This window comes from Misgurnus anguillicaudatus, chromosome 9, assembly GCF_027580225.2.
Source record: "Misgurnus anguillicaudatus chromosome 9, ASM2758022v2, whole genome shotgun sequence".
NCBI classification, from domain to species: domain Eukaryota; kingdom Metazoa; phylum Chordata; class Actinopteri; order Cypriniformes; family Cobitidae; genus Misgurnus; species Misgurnus anguillicaudatus.
In genome coordinates this window covers 17,814,930-17,828,901 of record NC_073345.2, presented here as the reverse complement: position 1 = coordinate 17,828,901, position 13,972 = coordinate 17,814,930, and the positions used below count along the sequence as shown (strand labels likewise).

Genomic DNA, 13,972 nt, shown 5'->3' with positions numbered 1-13,972 from the left:
GGTAATGACGTTTGCCAGAACAGATTTCTTCACAATAGTCAATTTTATTTTAGTTTATTTTTTCAATTTATTCGTCAAAGCTGACCCTGTGACGTGAAGCCTTATAATCCGTCTTTTCTTTGTTGGCAGCCTATTAAATGGGCAACAACAAATCTTTGAAGAAATAAATTCTGTGTGCCAATTACGTTACATTTTTGTTGACCCGTTCTTTTTGGGGCGCTGGTCGAATTGATGTGGCTACCGTTTGAAGCTTTTTCATTTGATCGGTCTGACATCAGGATGAATGAGACATTTACATGACAAAACCATCTCCCCTGTTTTAGCATCTTTTTCTTTTTTGTTTTATGCCCGCTGTTGCCATGGAGACAGCTGCTCTACCCTGAGTGCCTGAAGCACAGGTTGGGGATCGCAGCCTTGATGTGGTATCAGACCCACAGTCAACATTTACTGTTATAAGCCCCTGTTTGTGTGTAAAGCAACCAAAGCGTCTGCTGATGTTGATTGGGATCATAAATTGTCTTCGCTGCTAATCATCAGCAGAAGATGAGGATGTGTGCATAACAATGTTTAACTTCAATGATTGCGTAATGCAAGCATCTGTTCTCGGCTTGTCAGAATATCTGGTTTCTTACAATCTCTCACTGTCTTTCCAGCGAGGATTTAAACCTGGTTAGGATTTGAGTGAAGGGAGGGTGTCTAATGTGAACGTGTAAAGGAATAGTTTACTCTTAAAAATGACGGTGCTATAGAAGAAGTATGGTTCCATAAAGAACCTTTAACATCCGAAAAACCTTTCTGTTGCACAAAAGGTTATTTGTAGTGTAAAAATATATTTTACAGAATATATAAAGGTAGGAAATAAATAATTAAGGAATTTTGAAGTTTTTATGCTAACCAAAAATGGTTATTCTATGGCATGCCTGTGAAGAACCTTCTGTAGCACCTTTTGTTTAAAAGTGTTGTCACTGAAATTAACACAAAATTTGATGAAAATTTGATGCATGCTATATTTAAAGTCTGAAACTGTACAAGGACTTTGGGTGAGGAACTGACTGAATGTTTAAAGGGGTGGTCCATTGACTTTCATTTAAACGCATGCAACTGCGTCAGATCGAAAATGCAAGCTTGTGCCAAGATATTCGGCATTTTACTGCATATCAAAGTCTGGTCAACTTTGATCTGTAAATTTGTATCATGTGGAGATATGGGACCAGTAGAAAACTTCACGGCGTGACCTTTCTCTATACTAAAAACAAAGATTGTTGAAGCCAAAGAACTTATATTGATGAAGCCCTCCCTGCCCATATTCACAGTAATGTCCGAAAAAGATTTGCATGCTCATTGTGACCGCACCTTAAGTTGTGATTGGCAGTTTATGCCCCCTCCTTTTTTTCATGCTTTCTTATGATTACGTATATTTGCTGAAATTGACGACAGATGTTTAGCTTTGGGTGAAACGCTGAACTCATCAATGCCACTTTTTACTCCGATGTCCAATCACAGTTGATGATGGGCGGGACAAGTAGCACATCGACAAACCACCGCATTGTACAACGACTGATAAACAAAGCAAAAGTAGCATAGCAACCAAATCTCCTAAGTAAAGAAAATCTGTCAAGTGCCCAGTGTTGGGATTTTTAGAAAAGTGTCTTATATAGGAACAGTTCAGATGCAAAAGCTGCTAAATGCCACCTCCGGCAAAAATGAGATGATGGTAAATGGACTGCATTTATATAGCGCCAATGGCCATCCAAAGCGCTTCACATACCTCACATTCACCAATTCACTCACACATTCATACACCGATGGCGGTGTCAGCCATGCAAGGTGGGGTTAGGTGTCTTGCTCAACGACAGCTTGACACTTGGTCAGGTGGACCCGGGGATTCAACCACCAACCTTCCGATTTGTAGACAACTACATGAACCACTCAACCACTGCCGCCCCATTTTATTGTAACCGAATGCTTTCGACACGTACTATAGAGACAGAGGGCAGCGCGTCATAACCTGAAAACCACGCCCACCGGGGGGAAAGCAATCCAACCGTCTCCATTGACTTTGTATTGCAAGAGGCCGCCTCCTTGTCATTTCTGGCTTATAACAAAAAACTGAATAATGCCTAAAAAGCTGCTTTGTGACAATATGTACAGCTAACAAGCCAAAGAACCCAAAAATAAGTTTTTATAAGCTATCGAGCCGTAAAACCCAGTTTTTAAGGAGAATAAAGTGGATCGCCGCCTACGTTTCCCCCTACTGGACGCAGTTCTACTAATAGGAGTACTATGAAAAGTTGCCTGTTTCCATTTCTGTGTCTAAACACTCGTTTTTTGAAGTCGACAGCTTATAAAATTTTTTTTTTTTTTTTTTGGCGTGTTAGATGTACACCTTGTCACACAGCAGCTTTTAGGTATTATTCTGTTTTTAAGTTTAATCTGTAAATAAGTTTTTATAAGCTGTCATCCCCAAAAAACGAGTGTTTTAAAGACACAAAAATGGATACAGGCAACTTTTCATAGTACTTCTATTAGTAGAACTGCGTCCAATAGGGGGAAACGTAGTCGGCGATCCACTTTATTCTAGTTAAAGACTGGGTTTTACGGCTCGATAGCTTATAAAAACTTATTTCTGGGTTATTTGGCTTGTTAGCTGTACATATTGTCACACAGCAGCTTTTAGGCATTATTTAGTTTTTTGTTATAAGCCAGAAATGACAAGGAGGCGGCTTCTCGCAATACAAAGTCAATGGAGACGGTTGGATTGATTCCCCCCCGGTGGGCGTGGTTTTCAAATTTGCATAACTGCGCTCTGTCTCTATACGTTCATCAAATACTTTCGCGTAAAATCTGCCCTCAGGCCTTTCAGAAATGCAGTTTTTAGACAGAATCCATAAAGAGTCTGATAAAAAAATGCTCATTAACAAGAAACCATGCTAGACACACTTTTGCATCCAAACTCTTCATATCAGGCCCGGCGCCACAGTGGGGCAGAGGGGGGCATGGTCCCCCCAGCTTAATTCAGTCATACACTTTGAAATAACGATTGCATTAATAACGTGTATAACTAAATTCATCCAATGACCTCAACTATACTTAATCTCAGGCAAATTGCTTGGCGCAGTACAATTTAGTGACCTAGGTGGCGTTTTCTTGACATTTCAGCCTACGAAGTTTTAAACATTTGTTTCTTAAATGCAACTCACGCGTGCAAGGAATGTCGCTGTCACTATCATCCTCAAAGCGACCTGCGTAGATAAATCAGACGTTATTAATAAAGCTGAACAACGGGCTAACGAGAGACGAGGATAATTCGCTATTTGGGGAATCCAGTCAGAACAGGGAACAATTCAAAAATAAAAGCAGGCGAGGATTCAGATGGGCAGCAAAGAGATTAAAAAGCCATTCAGGACCATAGACAGTGCAGAGAGTGACAAACCAAGTGCCATCAATGTCGAAAAGGAGATAAATATGCTAAGCGAAGACACATAAAATGTATGTAAACATTTGTTTTGTTGTTCTTTAATAGTATTGCTCATTACTGTTTACAAAGCAACAGTTTTCCTTATCCCTTTCTCTCCTTTTTATGTGAGACTGCTGAGTAGCATTATAATAATGGGAGTGATTTTCCACACAATATCATACCTCCTATTATAAAAAAGCAGGGTCACAAACATTAAACTTGCCATTAAAAGAGTTGTAAACTTCTAGATGCTGTGCTTCTCTTTATTTAATGTATTTATTTTTTTAGTAGTTAAGTTCTGTTTTTGTCATAGTTTTGTCATTTACTTTTTACTGGGCCTATAATACTTACGTTTATTGGATATTAATCATACTATTTATGTTTAAGTTTTTAATTTAGTTCAACCTTTGATTTTTTTTCAGTTAATTCAGTGCTTCAACTTAAACTTATCCTAGTCACTTAGAATTAAGAATCCTTTCAGTTAGCCTGAAAGGACGACAGTCCTGATGTTCCAAAGTCGGATTCATCTTGGCAGTCGCTTTTGTCTCTTCTTTTCCCATGGTGATGATAAGACGGCAACATTGCTAGTTCGTGTGATTTGCATTTAAGTAACGAATGTTTGAAACATCGCAGGCTGAAACATTAATCGAGGAAATGTTAGGAAATGTTAGGCGATTTAAAAGTGAAAGCCCAATGTGTAGGCATATTACAGGCAATAATATAGGTAGCCAAAATAAATAAATAAATAAATAAATAAATTAATTCATTCATTAATTAATACAGGCAATAATATAGGTATCCATAATAAATAAATAAATAAATAAATAAATAAATAAATAAATAAATAAATAAATAAATAAATAAATAAAGAAATAAAGAAATAAAGAAATAAAGAAATAAAGAAATAAAGAAATAAATAAAGAAATAATTAAATAAATAAAGAAATAATTAAATAAATAATTAAATAAATAATTAAATAAATAAATAAATAAATAAATAAATAAATAAATAAATAAATAAATAAATAAACAAATGGAGCCCCCTCTCTCAGTTATGCCATCGTGGTGCCAGGCCTGCTTCATATATATACACTTAAAGTTTTTCCTGTGTTCTGGAGGTCTTACTTTTAGAGTAGTCGACTCAAAACTTGCGGTGAAACAACAGTCAAATTGGTAATAGCGCACATCTGTAATTGTCATGTATTGATGATAATGGACCCAGTAAACCTCAGTTTGTGGTGTCTTCTGTCTTTTGCTGGAGTCCATGAGGAGATCATGTGTATAGTATGAGTGCTGTGAAGTAATTAGAAATTGTATCAAGCTGTGAAACTCATGATTACTAATTTCTCCCCTTCTTCTCACTCACCATCTTTAGTTTTCTCAGTGGAATGCCATCTGTCTCTCTCTCTCTCTCACTCTCTCTCCCCCACCTCTCTCTCTCTCTCGTTTAATTGCCTGTCTGTACCTTTCTTCATGTGGACGGTCTGAGCTCCGTCTTACTTTCATCTCTTTGTTGGTGATGGTCTAATAGTTTTAATCTGCTCGCTGTATTTTAGTGTGTGAAAGAGAGCGTATGATGGATGTCTCGGCACGCTGTCTTTACATCTTCTCGTGGTCTCTCAGGTCTTGCGATTTCTGAGGGTGTATATGAATATCATCCAGGACTTTGTAGGGTTGGTTTGTTTGATCTCAGTGTGTGTTGACAGCCTGTTTAAGGACGCTTAAGATGCTGTCTACATTAGTGTGCGTTTCAAAATGTCTTATTTTGGGAAATTTGGCAGACTAAGAGAGGACTAATTGGATCACACTTCTGTGAAATTTGGGGATGGGATTATGGGAGCCCCCTGTTGGGTTGTACGTGTTGATGGACACAGACGGACACGTGTTCATGTATTCGTGTCAAGACATGGCCTAGTAATTATTCCTCCTATAAAACAAACTTTATCACTAACACTGGGTCAAAAAGGGATGAGCCCTGCCTGCTGGGTTGTTATTTAACCCATGCTGGGTTGAAAAGAACCCAGCATTTTTGTATAATAATCTTATGTACTTAAAAAACACAAAAATAACTTTTTCAAAGATTACTTGATCTACAACTGACTACAAAAAAGTCACGATTTAATGATGAGCTCATGATAAATGTTCACTAATCAGCCAATGACAATTCTCAAAGGAGGCATCGACTCCTTCACACATGACAATTCACCTGTCACCAACCCAAAGCATTCATCTCTGTGCCAATATCTGCTGGTTTGTCACTTTTGCCAGACAGTATTGCTTTAAAAGCATGAGTGATTTGCACAGGATTTGATTTTTTAATGTTGTAATGATTGCTATGTTTTTCTTTGTGCTGTCAGTTTATTATTTTGATTTGATTTGCCGCTTCAGATAATGCACCCCTGCAAGCGTGTCACACGGTGTTTTGGTTCACAAATTGTATTTCTGATTTATCTGAATTTTTCTATTATTTAGGCTATTTAGTAGTATGTGTGAAGCTCTGAACTGTATGTGCTCATAACTCAATCCATCTCTTTTCTTTAGGTTGGTTATGAAAATGCAGGCACAGTGGAGTTCCTGGTTGACAAACACGGTAAACACTACTTCATCGAGGTCAACTCCCGTCTGCAAGTGGAGCACACAGTTACAGAGGAGATCACGGATGTGAGTTTTTCTAACTTCCTCAGTTTCTCTCAATCACTCTTTCTGTCTTTTTCGTTTATGAACACAGACCCTCACACAAACAATAATGGTGGCAGGATGTTTCAGGGCCATTTTTTGACAAAACGCAATTTTTAAGAGAAATGTCTCTACTACTACATCTTATTGATCATGTACTAGGGCTGTGTATTGGCAAGAATCTGGCGAAACAATACGTGTCACGATACAAGGCCATGATACATAACAATGCGGTACGTTACAGTACTGTAAGCAAGGCTGGGATATTTCTTATTTTGGGAATAAAATAGGATGTCATATTTGTCTAACTTAGCAGCATTTTCTTTTTTACCTGGCATTGATGCATGCAATCCATATCTATGTTTTCCTCTCTTGCTGATTAAGAGCTTCGACTCATTATCCCAGATTCAGAAATCTATGTGCTGTCTCTGTGACGGGTGACTTTACATTGCAGCTTTGACTTTTTTATATCTTGAGCCGGCGTACACAATAAGGACCATTTGCCCATTTGATATACTGTATAACAATGCTTGCAACAGTGCAGTGTGCTTGACATTAGCATTGCTTATTTGCTACCTTATTTGTGCTTTCTGAGCAAACATTTTAAATATTAAAAGACGTTTAATTCATAATAGGGCTGTCACGTTTATGAAATTTGGCTGACGGTTAATTGTCTAATAAACTGGGTTGATTATGACGGTTAATTGCCTGTTTTAGGGCTTTGGCGATTATGACGATTAATTGTCTGTTTTATTGCTTTGACATTTAATTCTCATACATGTTTGTTTGTTCATGAAATAATTTTCACACATTGTTGTAATTATTTAAATCTTCTGCAAGGTTTACCTGGCAGTAGGGCTGCACGATTTGGATAATTGTTCCCATTGCGGTTATTGATGCTAATATTGCGATGTGCGATTGTGATTATACTAAATGGTATCATGAGTCAACTTGATGGGTTTTAAGGAAAATCCACACACAGTTTAGTGATATTTCTAGTTTTACAAATACACATTTTAGCATTGTTTTCGTATTGCCACGTGATGCAGCAACCGCCCAGTGTCAGCAATCCCAAATCCAAAACACCGCCACACAACAGACACAGAGCCCCTTTCTAGCCACCAGATCACTGTCAACCTCCTCCGCATCCATCCCCGCCCTGGCACAAGCGACGACGCACACCACACACGTGCATGCCACACGTGCACTGTCTTTTTGTTCGTTTTTCTTTTTTTTTTTAAACAGCAAGGAAAATCATCAAACTGTTATCAGAAAGTTTGTGTTAACAAGTCCACACATTTATTTATTTAATATAATTGCAACATTTTGCTGTCATATAATCGCACAGGCTGACATCGCGATTGCGATTAATTGTGCAGCACTACCTGGCAGTAAATATTAATACACAATACATATTTAAAAGTTATTATTTAATGGATATATTGGCGGGACCATCCGTCAATCTGAGTGGGTAGCCTCGCCACTGGTGTGAAATAATTTGAGAAGAATAAAAAAAACATCCTAAAGATTTCTAAAGATTCTTACCGTCAATGAGGTAAAAAATAATCCACAACTTGTCCGTCAATTCCTCCAGAAAAAAGCGTACTTGAGAGTTACTATTTATTTCAGACAGAAATCATTTAAATTAGTTTACTTTGTGGCAGCGCAACATAAGAATTTCAAATTCATGTAGTATTTTAATTTTAATATAAACCAGGGCTTTATGGGGGGGTCCCTGAAGGCTTATAGGAGGTCCGGGACCCCCTCAATTCGAACACTAACATGTGCTGTAGCGCGTTAGCGCCGACTGACTCTGATCATGGCCGTGAAGACCTCCACTTCCCGTCACTGTAAAAAGACTGCTACCTAGTGGTTGGGATGTAAACTGAAAACAAAACAACTGCCATGACTCTTGTATGATTAAAAAATATTCAATATTGCGTTTTTGAGAATCAGTATCAGCAAACAAATTTTCTAAGACTTCTATCATATACCATTATCGCACTGACCCACAGTTCACCCAAAATGGTTAATGAGAAAATAATGACAGAATTTTCCTTTTTTCGTTAACTATCCCTTTAAAATTGCTGTAATGGATGGGTTAAAATTTAAAAGCTGTCAGTTATATTATGCATGATGTGTCATTGTGATTCCTTATGCTTTAACTGTGATATATTTATATTGGGATTTATTTTTTAGATGAGTTGGAGGTATATTAATAGCTTTGTAGTTTCCAGAAATTACTGCAAATTTACTGGAAATTGCTGCAATTACTGCAAATTACTGCAAATCAAAAACGGTTATAGAGTCCTTGAAATCTCAGAGACTCAAAAGTAATTTTTTTCACAGAGCTGAGTGTTTATCAGATACATAATGCCCTATAACTGACTGCCTGACATTTAAGATATTTTTTGTTAAATAACGAGTAATTCGTTGACATTTTATCAGAGCGTTTTCATGAGATCGAATGCAATTCATCTAGTGGAACTGAGGGGTGATGTTCAGAAAGCCCCATTACACTAATTAACACTCAAAATTTGTATTGTACTCGGGCTGTTAAAATGTCAGTGTGTAAAAAACATGATAATAGATGGAAGACATCATCATCACCATCTTAGGCCCTTTAAAACCTGTACGATTCTCAGCAGGCTTGTATCTCAAACAAATCCTTCCTCATTTTGGAGAACAGGATTAAGTGATTTCTTCTCAACCTAGAGGCAAAAATCCAAGAAAATGTTCGACTTCAAATGCAGAAGCAGAAAAGGAAAACATTTGATTATGAAAAGCTCAACGGATTAATGAAAGTGTTAGAATTCAAAGTATGTACACATGAACACTTGGGTGAATACACATGATTTTGACCTTTCGGACTCATTTTTGCTGCCTTAGCTACCGCTTCCGACCTAGTAAGCCCGTAGAGCATACCAGCGCTCCATTCATTATAAATGTCTATCTGGTCGCATGAAATTGAAGCTGTCAGATCGCAATTGGCATTGCATGGCAACCCAGCTGTGAGCGTGAGCCTTTGGAAGCGCATATGACTGTAATGAACTTGATTTTCAGCTCTTCAGCCAACAGTGGGGCTTGTTTGCCAAGACCTTCACCAGCAGCCACCTTCTGTTCATCATACTGAGACACTTGACTCCCCACCTGCTCTGCTAACATGCTGGCCATTAGGCATGTCCAGTATCAGGTCTTCACAACCTAATCTAAAACTTTGATGATTATTAAATTGTTGTTTTCTAAAATGGGAATAGCAATTTGTCATCCCATCACACAAAGTAAAAATATACAACAACTGTCAAAAGTTCAGGATCACTTACTCATTCTTTCTCTTTTTTATTTTTATATTCAATTAATTATTTTTATTTTTCACATTTTTTAATAATAGTAAATTTATCAGAATATGGAATAACATAACTTAAAAAATTACAAAATATCCAAAATAAGCAAAAGTTTTTATTTAAACATCATCTAAGTAGCAACCTATTGCCTAGAATTAAACAAATGTCATTTTATGAACAAGTTATCAGTGTTTGTCAAATTTTTGCATCCACCATTAAACTAACATGTAAGAGTCTGTGGGCATACTTGCACTATCCGAACCGCACCCAAGTGCGTTTGACCTTCAAACCCTGTTTAGTTTGACTAAAGTGAGCACTCCGTATCGTGCCTGGGTGCGATTTGGTTAAAGCAACACTATGTAGTTTCCATGTAAAAATGACTTACAGCTCCCCCATGTGGTTGAAAAGCGCAACAATGCCTGGTATCAGACACTCTTCTGCAGGCAGGGGGAGGGTCAGGGCTGTGTTTCCTACCCTCCACCGCCACTTTCAGAGTGTGCTTGTAGCAGCTAGGAGGCTGCTCAGGTTGCAGCAACAGTACAATTTGTCTGTTTAAAAGTTGTTCTATCACTGAAATAATTTTAGAGAAATTATTTAAAGGTAAAAAAACTACATAGTGTTGCTTTAACTGGGATCTGGCCCCTATGCAGAGGTGGGTTCGGGCGCGGAACATACAGTGTGAGCCCAAATTCTGCTGCAGCCTGGACCAGAAGGTGAGACATCAGTAGCCTGGCTCTGCCCTCCTACATGCTTCCGCTTAATTTTCATTTCGCTTCAGTACACTACGTCTGGGACTGCTCTGTAGAGTTTTGTTTTCTCCTGCAAAAATCTGCAGGACCAATCAGCGAACAGATGGTGGTGGCTAAGAACGATGACGTTGAGGTCGTGCGTAAGTTTGAGTTGTAGTTCAGTAATGGCAGCGGAGAAAGACGTGAGAAAATCTATTCGGTCCGTTGTTGCAAAACTGCCGAATATACAGAAGTTAAAGCCGGAGCAAGAACAATGTTTGCTTAGTTTTGTTTGTCTGATTATTCTGACTTGTTGTTTCCGGACGGTTTCGGTGCATGATATACGTCACGACCAAACGTTAGCGATTGGTTATGTCAGATTCAGAGTGACTCTGGGCAGATCCAATAGTTTTAAACTTCAACAGAGGACCCTCCTTAATGGAAGTAACGCTTTGCAATGGAGCGTGGCCAGACTCTCTGTACAAATGAAATGAATATACGAGAGTCTGGTTGGACCAGGCTAAGACATCAGTGGTGCGATTACATAAAAATGTCTAAGCGGCCTAAGCCAAATATCACAATATGTTAGGCATGTGAGAGGGCTGTCTATCATTGCGTCATGAACAACTTCCTGTTTTCTTCAAAATGATCGCAAAAGCACGCCCAAGTTCGAAATGTGAGTGCAAGCCTGTGGATGAGAGGGGACAATCTCGCGGCTCAAGGCAATTGGGGCCAAATGTGAGTGCGCAACCCTATCGCATACAAAATATTTTATTTATTTATGTTCATGGACACGATTTTCCTTTTTTTCATGTCAATGAGCAAATTTTTCTATATATAGTTTTTCCTGTCCCCCGAGAGCGACTTTCTTTTTCATACCATTTTATGTATTGTTTAAATTTTTTTATTCTATTTTCAAACTGTTGTTGCTTTGGGTTGGGGTACGGTTTTGGGGTTTGTTTTAGGATGTCTAAAATCTAACAGTAATTAGCTGCGTTTCCATTAAACATTTACGCAAAACTTTAGCAATATTTTCTAAATGTCGACAAAAAAATAAATTACAGAGTTTCTATTAACCGATAATATGTAACTAAAACATAGTTTTTCCTCTTGCGATAAATCCTTCCAAACATCACGTCAACTGATGTTGGTAGGTTTACTAATATTCCTCCACACTAGGCATTATTTTTAACTGGAAGAGACAGCATTAATGTTTGGATAATACTCTTACAAGGAAAGCCCCTTATACTTAGGAGCAGCAACGTATAGGTGTTTCTTAAAGCTAATTATAGTACATTATTTTAAATAAAAAGAAATGTAGGAGTTAGGGATGCATAACGATTAATCGCAATCAATCTATAGCAGAATAAAAGTTTTTGTTTACATCATATATGTGTTGTGTGTGTGTGTGTGTGTGTGTGTGTGTGTGTGTGTGTGTGTGTGTATGTGCATTTATCTATACAAAGTTATTATACAAAAACTTATATTCTACTATAGATTAATCGTGATTTAATTGTTATGCATCCCTAGTGGGAGTATTATCACGATTTTATTGGCAAGGAACGTCTGTTATACTTGGGAGCAGACAAGTATTGAGGTGTTTCTGGGAGGTTTTAGTATATACAATGTCATCTTAAAATAATAATTGTGACTTACTTACATCAGGTGACCTAGAAATGCAAATAAACTGTTAGTATTGCCGTTTTGCAGATTGCTTAAAAATGCCCCTTATGCGAATATAAAAGTTTTTTTGTGATATATCGAAGGTTTTGTGAAATTGACATGTTTCCATTGACCGTTCTTTCAATTCGCAATGCCAATTTGTGCAATTTAAAAGGTAATAGAAACGCAGCTACAGTCACTTGGCATTGGGGTAAGGTTTGATGTTTCAATAAGGATGTTTGTAATGTAACAGTCAACAGAACCTACAGTGACATAACACAGTAAGTCGTGATCGGGGGACACCAAAAACAATATATAGAAATTCGACACAAAAAATTGTGTCCATGAACACGAATAAATAAATGACTATACCATGAAATGCATTGAGAGTCTTTAGGTTATGTTACTTGAAAAATAATTTCAGACAATGGTATTTGTTGATGCTGTTAAAAAATCTGAGCCATATTGTTAACAAACATGCAACATATGTTATGTGACACGAAAAACAATTGCTGTCAAAATATGAATGTGTGTAATGTATATTTATATTCTGCCTAGCAGTATTATTACAGCAGCATTACTATCATTACTAGCCTTACACCGTAAGCCTAATAATGCTATTGTAGCTCATATTCTTACCTCACACCGACACTAAATCGCTGCAATAAACCTTCAAAAATTGTTGTTATCATATGACTTTTGTGTGTTTTGCTCAAGTGCAAACTGTACGGTAAGCAGGGTTGCGAATGACCAAAGTGCTTTTTTGTGTTCTGGTGTGAATAGGCCATGATGAAAATTGGTGTGAAAGCAAGACTCGAGCATTGAAAACACAATAATAGATTTTTGTTTGTGCGGAGCAGTAAATACTTTGTTGTTGCTTTTGACCCCTTTGCCGATTACAGGGCCTGTAATCACTGCTATATGTATTGTTGATCCTGATGCCCAGAGACTTGTCCCTCTGTGTATTTGCATGCAGCCGGGCTTTCTTGTTCCCTTATACTCAATCTCCGCTCATGTGACCTTCAGTTGGGCAGAATAATTAAGATCAATTACCCTCTGCCACTCTGTCGCTCCATGCCACTGGCAAGGTAATAAAATATGCCAGCTGCCCATAATTACCCATCATGTTTTCATAATTCGATATCTCCTCCAATCTTTTGTTCATCCCTTCAGGTCGTAAAGTCTATGGCGGTAATAAGACAGCTGACCATTGTGAGACTGTCGTTGTAGGGAGGTGAAATGTTGGTGGTTAGTAGTATCAGTCCATTTCGGTCAGGTTTATGCTTTCTCAGTCTGATGGCAACAACCTTTTCAAATGGCAAACTTGAATCTGATTGACTGGCTTTTATGTATTTTCTGCGAGGAAGGGCGCACAACATCGAAACTGCTTTTAGGCTGCAACAATAAGTAGTTGCTGGACCTGCAGGTTTGTGGGTGTAATGGCATTAAGTTTCAGTACACCCGAGAACTGCGTGTTCCACCTTGAATTGTGTTGAAATGAAACCCGCCTTCATTCTGTCGTAAAAGAAATAAATAAAGTTGTGAATAAGATACACCGTGTACGGTTACCATGAAACGATATAATTTGTGAAGGGGAAATACTATATTCTCATACTCCAATCAAATGTGAGGGGTTGCTAGATGTTCCCCAGTCGACTGTAAGTTCTTTAGCTGTGAAGTGGAAACATCTAGAAGCAATAACTCAACGACAAAGTTATATACCGGAACTGCTGAGTGCTGAAGCGTGTTGCACGCAAACATTGCTTGTCCTCAGTTGCACCATTCATTACTGAGATCTGACTGCCTGTGAAAGCAGCGTCAGCACAAAATCGTACGCTGTGAGCTTCATGAACTGAGTTTGTAAGCACCATAGAAACCATTGATGGAAAGTGTAATGACAATATTGCACAGAGCAATTTTACCTTTATAGTCCCAATACTAATGGAGCACGCTGTACATAGATAGATAGAAACTCATTTAACACTGTTTGAAAATTGTCTAAACCCTGGAGTATTTTTTACGTAAATGTACGCGCACCGTTGAACGCACAGCCTTGCAAAGTATAGTTTATTTGACTTGTATGTGTACACCGATGTTCGATGCATA

At 37.9% G+C, this 13,972-nt stretch overlaps 1 protein-coding gene across 1 annotated transcript in view; it reads left to right on the top strand.

Annotated features, from left to right (window-relative positions):
• The window catches only part of pcxa (pyruvate carboxylase a), a 154,959-nt gene that overhangs the window by 26,002 nt on the left and 114,985 nt on the right, over positions 1 to 13,972 (top strand). Inside the window, exon 8 of the mRNA XM_073871229.1 lies at positions 5,998 to 6,120. Coding sequence (XP_073727330.1) covers positions 5,998 to 6,120 — 123 coding nt within the window. The remainder of the gene's footprint in view (positions 1 to 5,997; positions 6,121 to 13,972) is intronic.